The 22,189-nt window shown below is 35.4% G+C and overlaps 1 protein-coding gene across 3 annotated transcripts in view; it reads right to left on the bottom strand.

Annotated features, from left to right (window-relative positions):
• Positions 1-22,189, bottom strand: part of ARL6IP6 (ADP ribosylation factor like GTPase 6 interacting protein 6) — a 41,426-nt gene that overhangs the window by 13,395 nt on the left and 5,842 nt on the right. For all 3 annotated transcript variants that reach the window (XM_045479862.1, XM_045479864.1, XM_045479865.1), the window contains one exon: positions 14,597-14,729. In XM_045479862.1, coding sequence (XP_045335818.1) covers positions 14,597-14,729 — 133 coding nt within the window. The remainder of the gene's footprint in view (positions 1-14,596; positions 14,730-22,189) is intronic.

The following is a 22,189-nucleotide window of genomic DNA, read 5'->3' as shown; positions in this document are numbered from 1 at the left end:
AGTGTTAGAATTTCAAAAAGACCGCTTCCTTCCCTTAGCAAATGCTCTCATTAAGGAAAACACAACATACATTCACCCCTTACTTTATACTCTAAAGTTCTTTATTTTATAATTTTCTCAATTCTCTATTCTTTTACTTCAACAAAAATTACATAATGAATTATCTGTATCAGGTGTTACATATGGGAGATAGAGAAACTAGCAAGAATCAGTACTTCCCTCAATATTGCCCTCAAACGCCAGAGCCTAATGACACAGTGTCCTCAGTGTTAAAAGTTTTACAGACATTACTGGAACAGAAAGGAACCATCAGCTTGTAGCAGGGGAGAGATTTTCAAGAAGGGTTAATGCCTGATCTAAAACTGAGTATGAGGAAATTAAGAGTTCTTTTTAAAAAAAAAAAAAAAGGTTTATTTATTTTGAGAGAGAGAAAGAGTGCATGCATGAGCTGGGAGGAGAGGCAGAGGAGAGAGAGAAAGTCAAGCAAGCTCTGAGCTGTCAGTGTAGAGCCCAATGCACAGGGCTCGATCCCACAAACTATGAGATCATGACCTGAGCTGAAATCAAGAATCGGATGCATAACCCACTGAGCCACCCAGGCACCCCAAGGAAGTTAAGAAGTCTAAAGAAATAGCAACGTGTATCGAAACAAGAGACAATGGACAGTGCAGGAGATGGTTAATGGTTTGGTATGGTTAGGCTGAAGGACCTGGAAAGTCAACTCTCTTTCAAGTGGAATTTAACCATGGCTCTACTACTTTATAAAACTACTTTAACCTACCTGAAAATCTAATTCTTCATCTTGAAAATGAGAATAACAGTTCCTCTCCTTAGTGTTTCTGTGAAGACTGAGATACTATTAGTAATACTTGTTGCAGTGCCTAGCATTTATTGAGCACACACACAATAAATGCCAGCCTTTATTTTGTGCCCTTGACTGGTGGGAGTTACCAAGAGAAGGAAGAGCTGAAGGCAATGCCAGGTTTCTCACTTGAGTTACTGGCTAGATAAAATATTCACCATGATATGGAACCCAAGAAAAGAAACAGGATGGTGGGCAGTGGAAAATAAGTCAATTTTAGATACACTGTAGTGAAAACACCTGCAGGACACTGAGGTAAAAATTCCCAGCAAGCAATAGGAAATACAAATAAAAACCAAAGGGGAGGTTTCCCAGGAAAAGAGGCTCAAGATGGGCCAGATAGACTAGGAAGTCTTCAGCCAATTAGTAGTAGCAGTGATCAGAAAGCTGGAAAGAAAAATAGGAGGTAGTGGTGTCACAGAAATTAACAAAGAAAAGCATTCTGAAGAGCAATCATAAGCCATTTCAAATAATGGATTGAAAAATGAACATTAAAGTTTATAATCAGGAGGACTGCAGTCAACTCAAGGAGAAAAAAATTTAGGATAGGGGTGCCTACAAGACACCTGTGGTAGCAACTGCAGTCACTGCGGATATAGGGCTTACCTCTTCTCTAGTTTCCCAAGATGCCTAGATGTGGAGAAGAAAACTGGACATGAGGATTTTTTTTTCTCTAACATAGGAGAAACTTGGATGTTTTAGAAATACTCTAAGAAGATTAGATACGAGAGAAAGGATGAAGTATATGAAAAATGGACATGCAGGAGTGGACAGGGCATGAGATCTAGAGCAAAGGAAGTAAAATTAAGTTTGGGCAGGAGGAAGAACACTCAATTTGCTGAGAATGGGTGGGATAATAGTAATGTATGTAAAGTAAGTTTGTAATCATGAAAGGGGAATCAAAGAAGCAGGAAGCTCACTCATAATGAACTTTTGGTGACTTGACATGGAATCCACTGAAGAGTGTGATGTGATACAGATTTGGATTAACCACGGCAGGGGTGGGGGATAGAAAATGGATGTATGGATGGATGGATAGATAGTGCTACCTGAGATTCTAGTTCAGACTATGAGGGCTGTTAACTCTAGGTTCTCAGATCTTAGTTTGGATGACTCAACTATGCCTCATTATCCTCTTCATATGGAACACCACAGGCCTTGGCCTATTTTAGAATGAATTTGAGGTCTTCTGCTATTTTAACATTTCACTAGCTTTGCTCCGGGCTCTCTCTCCTACTTGAGCTTTCTTTTGACCTCTAGAACTTTGCAATTTTATAGAACAGGCACTTCAAACTTTTTCCTTTACACATGACCTGGTAAAAGGAAGCTAGTTTTTCCTACAGTTCATAACAACTGAAAATACAAAATCTTATTTATTTACTTTGGGGTTCCTATTTTAAAGTTTGAATTAAAATTATTTTCCTTGCCACTAAATTATGTCTCCTACTCCATTCTTAACCCCGAAACACATTTCCCAGGCTTGGCAAGGAAGTCACTTTGGATTCACGATATAAAAGAAGTGAAATAAACACAATGGGCTTTACAGTCATTTTATTTTTTTTTAATAATTTTAAATAACCTCATGGTAAACTTTCCTGCTTATTCAAATAGGTAGCCTTTAGTTGAACTTTCATTGCTACTTTAGTGTCATTATTCATTCATTAAAACTCAGATATACAGTAAGAGTTAATAAGTTTATCAATTAGGTATGAAGTAGTTCTTTGTGTTCCAAAATTGAGACCTAATTTTTAGAAATGGGTGTCATATCCTTAAGGCTATTAAACTAACCAATTAGAATGGAACTATGTGAATAGACAAGCCTACCCCACCTAATATATGTATTTTTTATGCCCAAATTAAAAATCTTTTGTAAGCACTACCTAATTTCAGACCATATGATCCACAAAGCTAAAAATGGCCCCTGACAGAAAAAGTGTGCTGACTTGTCTTAAAAGTCTAGTCCATATTCAAAGTGTAGTCCACAGACCAGCAATATATAAGCAATGCCTGTGAATTTCTTAGAAACTCAGAATTTCAGATACCACCCCAGACATAATGAATCAAAATCTCGATTTTCAGCGAGATCTTCTGGTGATTCTAAAAGCTTCAAAGTAAATACTGATGGTGTCTATTTGGAAATCTATAAACTAGCAAGGAGATTTCTAACCAGACCATCACTTCAGAAGTCTATCCCGATTACTTTCTATACCAAAAGTTCAAATTTATTGTAATTTTAAAGAAATAAGTTGAACGAATAATTATAAAACTTGTTTATGGTATCATGTTCTAAATAGATTTTATGACTTCTTTAAAATAATTATATGACAGGGAACTCAAGAAATCAAGCAAAAGACTACATGGGAAGAAAATTTTCTCTTATTTCTCTCTTCCTATTATATATTTACCTTGCTAGCATAGTGGCTACACACTGGGTGTATAAGTGTGTACACATACATACATTCAAAATAACCTATTAGTATAAAAAGATGGCAAAATATTTTTGGAATGAAGCATCAAAGAATAAAATTAAAACTTTTTTTTAAAATATAATTTATTGTCAAATTGGTTTCCATAACAACACTTAAGTGCTCATCCCAACAAATTAAAACTATCTTATTAGTTTACCAGATTTTAAAGTATAGTTATATCTGGGTAGAGTGATATATTTCAAATGCATACACAAATATAAACCATATACACACATATTCACATTCGTATATAGTCACAAGATTTTACTAATACAGAAATAATTATACAAATAACATGTGCTAGGGGCGCCTGGGTGGCTCAGTCGGTTAAGTGTCCGACTTCAGCTCAGGTCATGATCTCTCACTCCGTGAGTTTTAGCCCCGCATCGAGCTCTGTGCTGCCAGTTCAGAGCCTGGAGCCTGCTTCAGATTCTGTGTCTCCCTCTCTCTCTGCCCCTCCCCCACTCACACTGTCTCTATCAAAAAATGAATAAACGTGGGGCGCCTGGGTGGCTCAGTTGGTTAAGCGTCCGACGTCAGCTCAGGTCACGATCTCGCGGTCTGTGAGTTCGAGCCCCACGTCGGGCTCTGGGCTGATGGCTCAGATACTGGAGACTGCTTCTGATTCTGTGCCTCCCTCTCTCTCTGCCCCTCCCCCATTCACGCTCTGTCTCTCTCTGTCTCAAAAATAAATAAACTTAAAAAAACAAAACAAAAAAACAAAAAGCTGCTGAGGATTCAACTCAGTTTAAGAAAAATGAATAAACGTTAAAAAAATTAAACAAAAACAATAACATGTGCTGTATGATTATGGTTTTGTAAAAAAAGAAAATATTTGCATGTGTATATTTTTTTTTAAATATGGAGGTAAACTAGCCTGTTAACACTAGTTATATTTCAGGGTTATTTAAAATCAGACTCTGAAAGCCTTTTACCTTCAAAATTACATAATTCTGTGTTTTATGATGAGTTTTTAAGAATTCTATAATCACAATAAAAAATCAGTAAAGAGAAATTTTAAGATACAATCACTGTCCCAATAATTTTCTAAATTACTGAAAAATACAAAATGCTTTTAAAATATAAAGTCATTAGGGAGACCTGGGTGGCTCAGTCTGTTAAGCATCCAACTCTCGATTTCAGCTCAGGTCATGATATCATGGTTCACGATATTGAGCCCGACATCAGGCTCTGCTCTGATGCTGAGCCTGCTTGGGATTCTCTCTCTCCCTCAAAATAAATAAATAAACATTAAAAAAAAATAATAAAATAAAATATAAAGTCATTAGAAACATGACTGTGTATGTACTTCAAGATTTCATGATAATTCTAAGGTAACAATTATCTGGATAAACACTTAAAAGATGTTAAAAAATGAGGAAATACTTAATGTTGAACTGTAACGTATCATTCTTAAAAATACATAGGAGCTGATGGTGCACATTTTGAGCATTTGCTCCATTGCCCCATTACCCTTGTAATTAATCTAATGTTTTGCATTATAAGTATCAGTTAATAAAATATCTACCATCTTAAAGGAAAAATTTGCTCATTTATCAATCTACACATTAGTAAACTATGTTATAAGAGAATTTAGAATTTCAACTTTAAGGGTTTCCTCATTTTTTTTTTAATTTTTAAATATTTTTTTCATGTTTATTTATTTTTGAGAGAGAGAGAGAGAACGTGGGGAAGGGGCAGAGAGAGGGAGATACAGAATCCTAAGCAGGCTCCAGGCTCTGAGCTGTCAGGACAGAGCCCGATGCAGGGCTTGAACACATAAACCATGAGATCATGACCTAAGCCAAAGTCAGATGCTTAACAGACTGAGCCACCCAGGTGCCCCTAGGGTTTCTTCATTTTTAAAAAGACTTTATTCTCCTTAGCATTTTAGTTTCCTAGCCATACTGCCAACTTCTATGGTCCTACTTCCACTTCTATAGCATAAGGATGGTCTGCATGAGGTCTTTAATCCCTTCTGGATCTCCATTCTGCAGTAAGTATGCCTCCATATATACAGTAAAGTCTTTTATCTAGAATTTTACCAACTGGAAATTTTAGTTGAGTCCCAATCCTATGTTTTGCCAGTGCAATAATAACTAATGTAATGACTTATGAGCACTGAAAGATCCTAAAGATGAGAAAAGTTCTTTAAAATGAAGTTTCATATATATACATTTTAAAATCTCTAATTGTACTACAATTCCTTGAAAATCAGTCTAAGGGAAATACAAGTATTATCTGGTTGGATGAAGTACATATTAAGCGACAGTTTATTTTACTTATATACATATATAGCAGTCTACTTGGCTGCAAATTGAATGTCAGACATTTTAACTTTATTTACCAGTGTGTTGAGGTAGAAAAATGCCCTCAAACATCCATCTGTGCTAAGCACTATCTTGATTAAACAAAGTCCATATTCCATAAAAAGCTGGGAAAATAGTACAAAAGATAAAGAATAACGGGATTCCCAAGCTTTTAGACTTCATGAGTCAGTTTCAAAATTTTTTTTTGAAAAAAGGAAGTAAATGACACCATGTTTTGCCAATTTATTTTGCCAAGAACTGGGTCTGAAAACCATTACCATCTAGGGCCACCTGGGTGGCTTAGTTGGTTGAGAGTCCGACTTTGGCTCAGGTCATGATCTCACAGTTTGTGAGTTTGAGCCCCACATCAGGCTTTCTGCTGTCAGAAAAGAGCCCACTTCAGATCTTCTGTCCCCCTCACTCTCTGCCCTTCTCCCGCTCTGTACACGTGCTCTCTCTCTCAAAAATAAACATAAGGAAAAAAAAGAAAACCATTACCATCTAATATCAGCATTATTTCATGAAAGAAAGAGTACCTATATCAAAAGAATAAAAAGGGAAGAAAGAATGGAAGGGATAAAATCTCAAAATAAATAAAAATTACCAAAAACAATATAATTGGCAGCCAGTAGCAGGCCAAGTCCACATTCAGCTTGAAGGATCTCAATTAAGAAAAGAAATACTCTGGCACCATGACTGCTTTTTCACCTAATGTATCTGTTGCTTTAATCAGTAAACTTACATTCATTGCCTATGAGGACAGATATGATTGTTTTTATCTCATTTTAGAGAGGAGGAAATTAAGGCTTAGAGACACTGACTGACTTGCTCAAAAGTTCTTCTGCCAGTAAGCCCTTTCATATACCAGGCTGCCTCTTATAATTTACAAAGACTGTTGACACATAAAAAGTTCCAAGAACAAAACTGGCAAGTATTAGGTAATTCTCATCAGTGATGTTCTATGCATATGGATACTTGCCTTTTCAGTAGCCCATACATAAAACATTGTAAATTACCATAAGCAAAACCCATAGCAAACATGTACAAAGCAAATACTCATTGCTATATTACAAGGAAACCAAGAATAGTTAATATGATTTCTTATGGACTTTGTTATGTCTATTTAAGTATCCATTCAAAACAGTAATGGAATATATTTTATAAGACACGCATGACTTTAACTCTTCACCTCAAGAAGCCACAGTGCAGGACCATCAATATATTCATTAATAGTGATCATAGGGATGACTCCAAATAGTGCCTAGATAATGAAACTTAATAATATTCAAATATCAAGGCCAAGTTCTTGATCTATCTCTTTTGTCACTAGCTTTTCTCTCCTATTGCAATTAGCCATCTGACATGTTTCATTAGTCCAAGGCAATAAAGAGTCTGACTCAACAAAGAAGCAAGCTCTCCAAAATCTGTATGAAAGAAGAGTAGAGTCAACTTACTGTACTCAATTAAGTGTGGTTGGAAAAGGAACTTCTAATTTAAATACTAAGTCACCCACTTTTCTTTACCTCTAAGACTTCTATTACTGCCCAAGACTCATAATCTCATTTCTATTATGATTTTTACTGTTCTATTTGTCCATATCTTAACCCCCAAGAATTAAAGCCCCCAAGGACAAGAAGAACAAGAAGTTAGAGAAAACTCTTTAAAAACAGAAAAATAAATCTAGTTTTGAATAGAGGAAGAATATTATAATACAGCAATGTCAATCCTGGAGGAATATTTTACTCATTGTCTGCTTCACATCTACAACAACACATACTCATATACAAACATAATGAAAATTTAAGTATTTCAGCATCTAGTTATATCCAGGACACCATACATAGAAAATAAGTAACAGATGATGGGTTCTTTTGGTAAAACAATGACCAAAAACAGTTTATCAGAAAACAATTCAAACAAAAACCAACTGTTCCTTTTTTTTTTCTTACTTCTAATTTACTTTGCAGATTCCAAATAGCATTGTAAGTTAATATACTTTAAAAAAAAAAAAAGAAGAAGACTTTGTAGAAATAAATTAATTAAAACTTTTTTTAATGTTTATTTTTGAGAGAGAGAAGAAGACATAGAGTGTGAGCAGGGGAGGGGCGGGAAGAGAGGGAGACACAGAATCCAAAGCAGGCTCCAGGCTCTCAGCTGTCAGCAGAGTCTGATCGGGGCTCGAACCCACCAACCGTGAGATCATGACCTGAGCCGAAGTCAGATGCTTAACAGACTGAGCCACTCAGGTGCCCCCAAATAAATTAATTTTTAATTAAATTAAAAGCATGTGATTTTTCAAACTATCTTGATATTTACCAAATATCATTTGTGATGGGAAAATGATGTAACAAGGTGGATAACTTACAGTCATCTTGACAAAAACGACTAACAGTTCCAGAAGGTAACATATAGTCCCTGGTTTGTATATTAACTATGAAATAATGCCAAATTCTATAGATGATATTTAAAGCAGCTTTAGTGAAAAGACACTACTCTTTTTGCTGGCACATTCTTAGAAATCATTACATAATGCCAATAATTCAAAGTGTCCCTACTTTTTGACCATGAACCCCACATTAAATAAGCCATAATTACAACCAATTCATTCCACCCTCACAAAGACTCATCTTCACTTACAAGATTCAAGATGATATAGATTTATGAAGAACTGATACTTTCTCCAAAATCTACAACATTGTGAATGCGTAAAATGTTATTTACACAATATTTCTCAACAAGAAGAAAAATTATTTAAAAGCAGGTTCTCAACAAAAGATTCAATAATCCAGACTTTGGACTCAGCTAGCCAATTCACCAGAAATCTTACTTCATACTACCTTTGACCATCATGAGGTTAGAAATTTCCAGTAATATTTGATTTCTATAACACAGTTAGCCCATCCTTAATAACTTTACACACACGTATTGATTTTTTTTCTCCTTGAAAATAAGTCTCTGTGGGTATTTCTACCACAAAATAATAATCCTATCCCTACAAAGTTTAACTTGTTGGCTTGTAAGTTACAGTCACATGCTGTTAAATTTTAATTTTTATCTGTGCATTTTTTCATGCCAACAATAAGATTTTTGTTAATTAACATTATTGACTGCAATGAAATAACACTTTTAACTTAAGAATGTTGGCCCATTCCATGCTGACAGTGCAGGGCTTGCTTGGGATTCTCTCTCTCCCTCTTTCTCTGCCCCTCCCCTGCTTACACAACAGGTGCTCACTCTCAAAATAAATAAATACACATTGAAAAAAAAAAAAAAGAATGTTGGCCTTTCAGTGGTACCTGGGTGGTTCAGATGGTTAAACATCTGGTTCTTGGTTTTGGCTCAGGTCATGATCTTGCAGTTCATGGGTTCAAGCCACACACTGGGCTTCATGCTGATAGTGCATAGCTGGCTTGGAATTCTCTCTCCCTTTCTCTCTCTGCCCCTCCCCCACTAGCACTCAGGCTCTCTTAAAATAAAGTTAAAAAAAAAAAAAAGAATGTTGGCCCTTGACCCCTGACTCTTAACTAAATTACTGTAGGACAAATTTAATGACTTTTTTCACTATTTTTCATATTACTGTTATTAAATATTTTATTTCATAATTACAAAACCAATGAGCTTTCTACACTGTGTTGTTTGTTAAATCCATCACTTACATTATCATTTTTCCTCTAAATTTATTTCTAGACTATATAGTAACATTTCTATCCTAGGTGGGACATTTTAATAATTAAATGTTTTATTTTTAGTTTTTTTTAATGTTTATTTATTTTTGAGAGAGAGAGAGAGACACACACACACACACACACACACACACACACACACACACACGGGGCGTGACCTGGAGGGGGGCAGAGAGAAAGGGAGACATAGAATCCGATGCAGGCTCCATGCTCTGAGCTGTCATCCTAGAGCCCAATGTGAGGCTCAAACTCTCATGAACCACGAGATTATGACCTGAGCCAAAGTCTGATGCTCAACTGAGCTACCCAGGTGCCCCAACAATTAATTAAATGGTTTTTATATTTAGCATGCTGAATAACTATAAACCTGCAGCTACATCATTGCACCACTAGATGGGGCACAGGTAATGTGAAATGTGCAGAGTAGTCTAAAGTGGAGAACACTGGTCACTAAAGAAAAAACAATGGAGAACAAAGACAGTGAGAAGTTAAGAACAGGTTTTGATTGGATTTGGCTGTATCACACGGGCAAAACTGCCACAAAGCAAAAGCTCCAATGAGTGCTTCAACTGCCAATAAGATGAAGCTGTTTCAATTAGTGAACTACCTCCTTTTGATTCATTTCATAATTCAAAGTAGGTGGGCTTAGCTAGTATGGCAAAGAACACTAAACATAGAGTCAGGCGTTAGCTATGTTACATGCAAATTATTTGACTTTGTGCAACTTGCTTAAATTCCACAGGCCTCAATTTCTTCATGTGTTAAAAAATGAAGTGCCTGAACTAATGATAATGCCTAAGGGTGGCTTAGCAGGGACTTGGTTCCCTCATAATCTTTATTATTTCCCTAGCAATCCTAGAACATTCATTCACTGTTAGGAAAATTGCAGCTTTAAGGCACATCTATCCATATCTAACTTCCTTTCCAATCAGGAGAACTCAAATAAATGCAGTATCTTTGCATGGGTAGGTCACATACCTAGATGCATTAACTCCTACAAACTGTAATTAAATTGGATAATCACATATGAAATACTGTTTACATACACACTGTCATATTTGCCTGGTTGGAAACCACTGAGCAAACTGAATGAATGAATGATGAAAACTAATGTGAAGTGAACTGGAGATGTTGATTAAGTAGCATAGAACAGTAAAAATTAATTATAAAGTAGCAAGAAGTGGGGAAAGCCTATATAGATACTTCAAAGAATCTAAACTTACTGCCTCATTATTTAACATAGTAACATATTTTCAGAAGTAAGAAAATAATTTAAAAGTATAATTGATCCAAATACACAAAGAAAATGATTGTTTTCTAATAAACAACTCTGTGTGTGTAACATTGCAGTATACCTTTTAACTCAGCAAAGTTTGCAAAGTCAGTATAACAATCTTTCTTCAAAATATGCCTTCAAAATAAATTTTTTTTTAACATTTATTCATTTTTGAGAGACAGAGAGAGCGAGCATGAGTGGGGGAGAGGCAGAGGGAGAGTGAGACATAGCATCCAAAGCAGGCTCCAGGCTCTGAGCTGTCAGCACAGAGCCTGACGCGGGGCTTGAACACACGAACCGTGAAATCATGACTTGAGCTGAAGTTGGGTGCTCAACGGACTGAGCCACCCAGGCACCCCTCAAAATATGCCTTTTGAGTGATGCCTGGGTGGCTTAGTCAGTTAAGCATCCAATTCTTGATTTTGGCTTAGGTCATGATCTCACAGTTCATGGGATTGAGCCTAGCGTCAGGCTCTGCACTCAAGGCTCGGAGCCTGCTTGGGATTCTCTCTCCCCTCTCTCTCTGAAAATAAACTTAAAAAAATAAATAAAGGCATTATTTTAAAATATGCCTTTTGAAGTCTATTAAATACCTGTCTAAAAATATCCCTTGCAAAATTCTTTATCTTTTATTTCCTAAAGGTCTTGTGCTTAAGTAACAGTGAAAATTTCTAAATTATATGTGCTATGGACTATGTTTGTACCCCCATCCACATTCTCTTCTCCATTTATGTTACAAACTTTAGCCCCCAATGTGATGGAATTAGGAGGCGGGGCCTCTGGGGGGCCTTTGTCTTTGAATTTTCAACTAAGGACTTGTACTTTCATATAATCAGGAAAAATATTTATATTAACATCATTGCTTAAGTTATAAAGGAATACAGAGCCTGTTACAAAGATATTTGTATAAAAGTGTGATATTGCAAATTAATGAAATACATTAATCTGATTTCTAAGAAAATAGAGTCTGAAGATTTAAACTTTCTCAAAGGAGAAAAGTTGTTTCCCTGTACAAGTTCTCACTCTACTGGTGACACAGAGAATAAACTTATTCTGACATTTCTGAAGCACAGTAATTGCATTATTTTCCACAAGCACTAGAGGGCAGGGTTTTCACTATAAAACCCCGTTTCACCAATTATCATTGAATTATATGCGTTTTTTGGTATGTGGTTTCTGTTAATATGCAATCCCCTATCACTGAATTTATTATATGCCTTATCTGTATCAACACATGATAATATTAAATTACATTTTCAGTCATGGTCTTAATATATTTAATAGCTGATTTAGCATATATAAAATTACCTAACATACATGAGGAAAGGAATTTAAATATACACATATGTACACACAATGTATATTTCAAAACTGTGGTTTTTAGGACTGTGTTAACAAACATACCATCTAAGTCTCTAATCTGGCACTATCTCATATTAAAATTGAATGACTAATAACACTGAAAACTGAGGTCCATTGTTACTGGTTCTAGTTTAATAAAAAAAGCAAAGATACTTTTTAAGAAACTAAATGCTCTGAGCATTCCAGGTATTTCAGAGAACACTGAAATGCTTTTCTGTAACTCCAAAAGCTTCTATCATCTATGAGGCCTGTGAATTCTTGTATGGGTAAAAGAGAATCTGTGAGGGAAAATAGTATTTCAGGAAGAGAAAACAGTAAGAGTAAAGTCATGACATCTCAAAAGTACAGTTTATTCAGGGAATGCCAGGGTAATCTGATATATGGCTATAGAAAAGGGTGCACTGGAGAAAGAGCTGAAGATAAAGTTGGAAAAGTAAGGAAGGATCATTTGAGGACAGACTGTTATGCTGTACTTGGGAGTTGGACATCATTTTGAAGGCAATGGGAAAGTCACTGAAGACTTTTAAGCAAGGGAAGAGCTGCGACAGAGATCTGTTTTTACAGAGGTAACAAAATACAGGACGAATATGAAGAGTGAAAGCTTGGAGTAGAGGAGACCAAGGAGTGAAGTGCACAGGCTAAGGCCTTAAAAAGGGCAAAAACACTGAGGGTGCAAAGACAAAGTATTCCAGTAACATTTCAAAAAACAGGAATGGCTAGACTTGGCAAAGGATAACTACAGTGAATACGGGTTTCAAGCCTTGATAACTGGATGGAGAGTGATGTCTTTAAGACAAGCTAGAGTGTAAGTAATTTTAAGTGCAAAGTGTTTTCTGATATCCAGGCTACAAGATCTACTAAATAGCTACAAATGTAAGGCTGAAAATCCAGAGGGAAGTGTGATATAAAGAAATAAAAGGCAAAAATAAGATGTTTTTTTGGTGGCTTATAAAAGGAGTCTCATTATATTATTGACATTAGATGCATACCTCTTATTACCAAGTAATTAATGTCATCAAGCATCAAGAATATGAATTTGAATTGAACACAGTATCACACAGGAAAATAAACTTTGCAAATGAATGGTAGTCACGTAAACTATGGGATGGCATTGCACTATTAGGAACAACTTATTCAATTTAATTATTACTCATTATCCACTTTGAACACACACATACAAAATGTATTGCCAAGTATGATTTATGTTTCATGTACAGATAGGGATTTATTAAGACATTTAAGATACACAAAAAAATTTCATCTGAAGTAAAGCCACAAGTTTTAAAGACAGATTTATAAGACAGAAAAATATGAGCTTACTAATAAAGAAAGCTGGTAATAACAATTACTAATAAATATCATTAGTAAGGGCAGGAAGCTTAGTCAGTTAAGCATCTGACTTCAGCTCAGGTCATGATCTTATGGTGTGTGAGTCTGAGCCCTATGCTGGGCTGTGTGCTCTCAGCACAGAGCTTGGATCCTCTGTCCCCTTCTCTCTCTGTCCCTCCCCCACTCACGTTCTCTCAGTCTCTCTCTCTCTAAAATAAGCATTTAATAAATAAATATCATTAGTATAAAACTTCCTATTTACAGAGTCTCTCAAATACATTTTATTTGATCTCTACAAACTGTCCGTAAAGTAAACTGGTGCTGGTAGTTATAATAGCAACAATAACAACCATAATACTCTGATAACACATGAATTTTAAACCAGAGTTTATTTTCTACTCTTCACCTTTTCCCCAACCCCTCAGTTTGTAGAATACACTAGACGTCTTAGAAACTCATATTTGGAAATTTATAGTATTTAATACCCGAGCTTTCTTGACATAAATCAACTAGATTAAAACTAGGTTAGAACTGAATTTTGTGAAAGTCTTTGAACTATAGAAAACACAGACCAAAGAAATCTAATATTGTTCCACTATGAAATGCACTTAATCTGATCTAGACATTTAAATTGGGTGCCATAAATGCTTGGTAATTATTACAGAAAACTGAAATCTGGGGAAAAGTCCAATCCAACTTAAGTTGATATAAATCTGACCATTTATAGATGCATCTAGTAAAACTCTCACTATGCTGATACAAATTTAGCTTTCATAAACTGTTTAAATGAAATTCTAGCCCGAGAGGACAAACATCCATCAAAATTTCTTACTTCATAGATCAACTCTTGAATTTCATTTTTTAAAAAACCACTGCATTATCTAGGTAAGGAGTTTAAATTTTTTTTTTTTTCAACGTTTATTTATTTTTGGGACAGAGAGAGACAGAGCATGAACGGGGGAGGGGCAGAGAGAGAGGGAGACACAGAATCGGAAACAGGCTCCAGGCTCTGAGCCATCAGCCCAGAGCCCGACGCGGGGCTCGAACTCACGGACCGCGAGATCGTGACCTGGCTGAAGTCGGACGCTTAACCGACTGCGCCACCCAGGCGCCCCTCTAGGTAAGGGGTTTAAAAGAGTCTCCATTTATCTAAAGGCTGAGCCAATCTGGAAACTTTAAAGTCATTTATATTTTATAGAGACTGGGAACTCAACATGTTATCTTACAAATAAGCAGCCTCTTGCTTCTATATATTTTAGCATTTCAACAGGGTTGGAATGGGTTAAAAAAGAAACAGGAATACTTACTTGAACCTGGCAGGTGAAAGAGGAGTAGGAGGAAACATTCCTGGTTCAAAAGAGTCAAAATAAGTCACTGTCCAAGAAAAGCTACAACAGGAGAATCCGGCAGATAGAGAGATTATAAGTAGAGTCCAGAATCCTTAATGGGAAAAGAGGAAGAAAACTTTAATTATTAACAGCAAAGCAATTTAAATTAAACCAGTATCTTCATGTTCAGAAGATCATGTGTATTTCTGAACTTATGAATTGCGTGTAGGTGATATAAGAGATTTGAGCTTAGTACAAGCTAAACCATGTAAAGCGTAAAATACTAAAGCACAATTAGAAGTCATATCATTCAATATTTAAATTATAATTGAATAAAATATAAAATAATTAAAAATGTAAATAATTTAATAGTTTGGTATTTCAATTATCATTTAATATGTGGAAAAGAGTACAAATTCAACTTAATATATCTTCAGTTTTACAAAATTGGACTATAGAAATAGTTAAAATACTTCACTGTTAAAATCTCTTGACATTTTTCATTTAACTCTATGAATCACAGCTTGCTATCTTTTATTACCTACAATAAGTGTTTCCTTTCTTTCCATACTATGCACTTTTGACATAAGAATTTTACAGTGTATACTCTTTATACCTTTCCTATAAACATTATTAACCTAAGCTGATTCAATTTTCTCAGTATATGGACAAAAGTTAACTCACAATTTACAAATGAGTTGGGATCCTAAATTTTATTTTCAGAGGGGAAGACTGGAAGATTTCCTCAAAGAATTCTTAAGTCAAAAGCATGGTATTATCTTCGACTCAAGGAAGGGGGAAAAGGTTGAGAAATGGAAGAATGGGGGGAATGAACAAAGCAACAGTAGAGGGAATAAATTAATTTGAAGGTTTTAAGTTACCACTACTGATTGTGTGTCCCGGGCTGTACCTATTGAGGGAGGAAAGGCTGTGAAGACTATGGTTGAGAATGATATATGAACTACCAATTTCCTGGCTGCACAAAATGCACAACGAAGATGCCTTCTGGCAAGAAGCGGTTAAGAAATACGTGCACTGGACTGTTTATAAACCATACGAAGTCCGGTAACAATCCAATAAAACTGCTAAAAGACAAACTCAGAGAAATGAAGTATTAAGAAATACTGTGGCAAAGTATTTTTGAAAGATTAACCTTAATCTTTTCTCACTAGTTCCCTTTCCTTTACGCCCTTTTAAGAAGATAAGGAACTGTGTGTTCACTGCCACAGAAAGATGTGACAAAGAGAAACAGCCTCAGTGTCCCTTTGGTTTTTATGTTGCAAAATGATTCAGGGAACTAGGAGGATAAATATAAGCAAGAGGGTAGACGAACACAAAATGTCTTGAATAGACAGCAAAGATGAGTTGATCGGGTATAGACAAAACCTTTGTGTAGAACGGGGAGAAAGAGAGTGAGGGCTTTATGCACAGGTGAGGAAGACTCTCCTGGTTTGAAGGAAGTGGTGTGTGTGCGTGTACAGCAGGGGATAGTACTGCTGGCACTTCCTGGCAGAGCCAGGAGAGGAGGCCACACACCACCACAGAGGGATTGTAGCTATATACAGCAGCTTGGCAGATGGATCTCGAGCCAAGCCTGCAGATGTCTCTCTCCTAAGTGGGGCACAGAAACAGCAGATGGTCATGTGGCTACAAAAGTGCTACATCTGAGGAGCACCTGGGTGGCTCACTTGGTTAACTGTCCGACTTCGGCTCAGGTCATGAACTGGAGGTTTCCGAGTTAGAGACCGGTGTTGGGCTCTGTGCTGACAGAACACAGCCTGGAGCCTGCTTCAGATTCTGTGTCTCCCTCTCTCTCTGTTCCTCCTCCGCTCACACTCACTCTCTCTCTCAAAAATAAATAAAAAGATTAAAAAAAAAAAAAAAAAAGTGCTACATCTGAAAGGCCATCCTGACCAGAAAGCAAAATGCTTCCGCAGTAACTCATTTGAGCAAATGCTTTGAGGACTAGATTGCATCCCACCCCAATGTCCTGGCACAGTGTCAGACTTTAGAACCTTAACTGAACCTAGGACTGGGTAGACAGAACCTTAGCAAAGACTGAGGTACAATCTTCCTGCCAACCCAGTGAGATAGAAGACCAAAATAAAAATTATAAGATTACTTATAGCTGTACACACAGCTACAACTTAAGGATGGTTATTCTGCCAAATAGCTATTATTTGTTATTATTTAGATGAATACTGCTAAAGGGGATAAAACAACTGACAGGTTTACACTAAGTTTAACATCTTATAATACATAAAGTCTGCAGAACAAAGAGTAATTATGAAAATTCAACTATCTGGGGACTGTTGTAGAATAATGGAAACTTCTAAATATCTAAAAAATGTGACAAAGACACAAAATAACAGGTAAAAAAGTAATAAAATGTGAGGCTCTCTAAAGCCCATCAAGCCTTTTCACTCAAGTGAAATAGAACACTCGTCAAAATTAATATAAGAATATTCTTCAGTTTTCAAAACTGACCACTATTCTACAACCTAAGTGCTTACCTCACCTTGCGTAGTTTTACTTTATATTCACTTTGAACGAATCAAGAGTTACATCACTGACAAAAGCCAATTCATAATGATATGCCTAAAAAAGTACATTGCAATATTATGGTCTACAAGTGCTTATACTTCAGAAAATGACTCAATTTGTTTATGAACAAGCAGAAAATCCACACAAGTTAGTAACTACACAACTAAATCTGCAGCAAGTCCCTTCCTCCAGAACGCCTCATGCTAAAAACTTGACAACTAATGCTACGTAAACCCATTTTACCAAAAGTTAACATAATTTTTTTTTTAATTTTTTTTTTCAACGTTTATTTATTTTTGGGACAGAGAGAGACAGAGCATGAACGGGGGAGGGGCAGAGAGAGAGGGAGACACAGAATCGGAAACAGGCTCCAGGCTCTGAGCCATCAGCCCAGAGCCCGACGCGGGGCTCGAACTCACGGACCGCGAGATCGTGACCTGGCTGAAGTCGGACACTTAACCGACTGCGCCACCCAGGCGCCCCAACATAATTTTTAAAAAGTGCCAAAGCATATAAAAACTAAGTTAGAGTCTTCCTACCTCAATTCACCAATTCCACTCCTAAAAGCAATCAGCTAAGTTGTGCATCTTTTCTAAGTTATAGTTTTCTAGGTAATGTAAATATATATATGGAGCTAGTTATGTACAATATACAATACATGTAGATTCCATTTTCCACAAATAGGATTCTCACCAGAAAAGCTGTCCTGCACTTTGCTTTTCTCACATAACAATGTTAGAGACCTTTCATATCAGTACACATAGCTACAGTTCTATTACATATTTTTATTATTCCACTATTAAAAACTATGTTGCAAGTAATATCCTTAAACTATACAGTTATACAACGATATCTGTTAACAAATTTCCAAAGAACTGGTGTATCAAAGGATATAGGCCTTTAAATAAATACATACATCCTTTGTTCTTATCTATAGTTCAATTTTCATCAGTTGATGGAAATTCATCTTTCCACCAACTGAAACGTCTGGGCTTCAATGCTTTTACCTAAAGCAAAGATGGGGGTAGGTGGAAAATTCCTATCCCCATCTTTTTGCTGGAGTTTTATATTCACTTATCTCATGGTATATTTTGTTTTGGTTCACTTTTTAAAATAAATGATTTTGGCGTCAAAGTGCAGTTACTACTCTAAAAATATGCTGGCAGTTCTGTATTTCTATAAAAGCTGCCAACAAAGAAAGATTATTGTATGTTTTAAATATTTTATTTAGCACTTTCAGGCTTACAGGGATGAGGTGACTTTCAGAAGCTTTATGAAATCAGATATGTGAAGGCAATAGTTTGCACATTATAATGTAAACAGAAACAACTAGAAAAACAAACAAAACACCTCCCGTGATCCGATATTGGGAAAAATTTATTAAAACACTGTTATGCAAATACATTCTTCATAAAAACTTATTTGTGCCATAAGCAAACAATGAATGAGTAAACGTCACAGCATGCTGATAATGTCCAAGTCCTATTTCAGAGCTTCCGACAATTTGAAAATTTTAGATAAAATTGTATACTATGAAATACTACAATGCAGTAACAAAAAAGAATGAGGTAGAACTATATATAAAGATACAGATTAATCTCCAAGACATTTTAATAAAGCTGCATGATTGCAATTATGTTCTTTCTATGACAATGACAAAACCACATTTTGAATGATCCTGTACATATAAGTGAATAGAAAAAGATCTGAAAAAATATACAAGTACATTAGTGGGAATCTTTGCTTTAATTGTTGGAATTTCTTTCCAAGTGAGACTATATTATTTCTATAACTTATGAAATTAAAAATTAAAATTAGTATTTAGGTAATTTTAAAAGTTGTAAAAACTATAGCTGGTTACTAATAAAACCTTAGATGTACTCATGCCTAAAATTAACCAACTATTTTTAAATGTTAAGCAAAGTTTTGCAACTTTATCAGATTCTATAGTTTTCTAACTTAGGAGGGCGAAAACATTTTAAATAATTTAGTATTTTCTCTAAAATTCAACACTGTCTACCGATAGCTCAAGTCTTCAAATCCCTTAACCAACGTGTGTCTCTGCATGTTAAGACAGAAAGCTAGATAGCCTTTGATCTTCAAACTTATTATTTCCAAATACAGGAGCAGATGAAAGCATTCTTTCCTCCCCTTCCAGTGCCACCTGATAAAGGTCTCTATCCAACTGCCTTGCCTGTTCACCTGCAGCTCAGCATGTAGCAATTTCACTCCCATTCCTGCTGAAAAAGGCAAGGAAAGTGGAAGGAAACATTCTGAAGGATGAAGTGACAAAAACTTGAAAAATTAAGTAACATCTGTAGTTTCCAACCATGTTAAATCATCCAATTCACATGGGAAACTTTTAGAAAACTTCTTTATCATGGACAATTTCAAACATACACAAAAGTAGAGGGAAAAGTACAATGCAACCCCACGGATTGACCACTTATCTTTATATAAATAACTCGTCAGATCTTGTTAAGCCTATACTACTCTTGGAAGCATATAATCTTTAGTATAATAGGCAAAATAGTTATTACTATCATCTAAGGTCCAAAATACCCTTTCCCTTATCTTTTTTTTCTTTCTTTCCTTATTTTAAGTCATTTGATGAACAATTTACAGAAGACTAAAAAGACCATGAAAAAACTTTGTTAGAAATTTTAATAACATATAAATACAACAAATCCAAAGTTTCATTCTGAATTTCCTTGGTTTTAAAAATATACACCCTAGAAATGGCCATATACTCTTAAGTGCAAGTAACTGATTACTAATTTCATGCATGAATCTGGAACATAATTATCTTATAAATACTGATTCCAGACTTCAGATACACCTTTAAGTGGTTTCAGCTTATCATTAGTTTTGCTTTTTCTTTTTGCACGTGCAACACCAAAACACAAAACACATGGCAAAGAGAGGCCAACCGTCTACTTTGCTCCATAATTTGCAAAACATTTCCATTTTTAGAATTATAAACAATTTGAATCATCAACCCAGTGAATTTTTAAAATTTCTTTCCAATCACCTTTTTATACATAGCTGCCTTCAGCATTTGTCCATTTACAAACACTATGAAATAAGGGCAGACAAATATCACAAAATACGAAAAATAAAATACATCATTTAGCAAAGAGGACGGTTTGTATTTTTGCCTGAAGCCCTTTCTGTTGAATGACTAACTGAACGAGAATACTATATTTTTTTGAAAAGGGTCAGAATAGTATCTTGAGTTTTACTTGCTGTAAGGTCTGTTACAACTACTAAACTCTGCTATTGTAACATGAAAACAGCCACAGACAATATATAAAGGAAAGGACAAAGCTAGGCTATAACAAAATTAATTTACAAAAAAAAGGTAGGTCAGATTGGTCTGCAGGCCACTGTTTGTTCTAGAGGATTCCATCATAATTTATTTTGAGCAAGGTTAAAAAGTAACTGGTAAGTACTATTAAGATTATCCCTAATATAATGAAAGAGCAAAATTGAGATATAGAAAAGATCACAAAAATTTCATAATGTACCTTAGATTAATAAAAGGATCCAAAAGACCAATATGGTAACTTCAAGGTTAAATAACCTTTATTCTATCAAAAAATTTAACTCAATTTTCCCTTCGGTCTCTGAAGATGCCCCAAGAAAGAATTAAAGTCACAAAATATCAATCTTTACAAATAGAACTGCTCATGAAACTGGAAAAATGGGGCCCTGATGTTATATTAAACATTAAAGTATACAGCCAATTAAGTGACTTTAACTTTGAGTAGATAAGGATCTTGTAAATTTAAAAAATCTGCAGATTTTGAAATCTTTTAAGTTCAAAAAAAGAAAATCTGCAGGGTTTTGTTGTTGATAAGTCTGGTTTGGGAAGCATTAAACCAGTGGCTCTCATGAACCAGCAGCATAAATATCACCTAGAAACTTATTAAAAATGCAACTTCGGGGTGCCTGGGTGGCTCAGTTAAGTGTCTGACTTTGGCTCAGAGCATGATCCCACAGTTTTTGAGTTCATGCCTCCACATCAAGCTCTGTGCTGGAGCCTGCTTGGGATTCTCTCTGTCTCTGTCCCTTCTCCATTCTCTCTTTCAAAATAAATAAAAATGAACTTAAAAAAATGCAAATTTGTGGGCTCCATTCCCACACCTACCAAATCAGAAACTCTAGAACAGGTAAAGCCCAAAAAATGAGTTTTAACAAGTCTTTCAGCTGATTCTGATGCCAGCTAAAGTTTGACTTCATTAGCCTAAGAAACATCCCCCCAGATCAATTTCTTGAGATTTAGAAGTCCCAGTGTCTCCTTGTCATTACTGCTTCTAGGTATTAGGGAGACCTGTAATGATTTTTATGACCAATAAGTTAGCTGCACAATGATAATTCCCCCTAATAATTCATACTGTTTCTGCCTTGCTATTGTGCCTACACTATCTCATAACATAAAAATTCTAATATACACTGTCGTGAATTTTGGTTGAGAAGATATTTATATTGATGAATGCAGGACAGTCGGTAATACTAGGTGAAATAACACATCTAAAAAATTAAAGTTTTGGCATACTGTAAAAGTTCAATAGTATTTTTATTAATGCTCAATGTGTTATTTCCTAAACTTAAATTTGTGCTTTTCTTAAACACAGTTTTTCTTATTGAGAGTTACAGTCATTCATTACTGTATAGAGAATGAAAGAAAGAAAGAAAGAAAGAAAGAAAGAAAGAAAGAAAGAAAGAAAGAAAGAAAATAGAACCTATAATTCCAAAACCCAGGTAAATTATCTAAAATTTTGGTTGTATCCTTCTAGTCATTGTGGGCTTTCATTTTTCTCTCTTTTGTTACCTTAGTGATCATTCTTTAATTAATATAAGTAAGCAACACACACAATTTTACAAAAACTGCCACAGAAGAGGATAACATTATTTGTGAATTTGCCCCACACAGTTGCAGATAGCAATATATCATATCCTTAATACACAGTGGCCTCAAATTACAAGGTTCATACATTCGCTAAAAAAAAGTTCAAGTTCACAGTT

The sequence above is a fragment of the Leopardus geoffroyi genome, chromosome C1, assembly GCF_018350155.1.
Source record: "Leopardus geoffroyi isolate Oge1 chromosome C1, O.geoffroyi_Oge1_pat1.0, whole genome shotgun sequence".
NCBI lineage: Eukaryota > Metazoa > Chordata > Mammalia > Carnivora > Felidae > Leopardus > Leopardus geoffroyi.
Note: the sequence above shows the minus strand (reverse complement) of the source record. Positions and strands in the feature narration are given on the sequence as shown.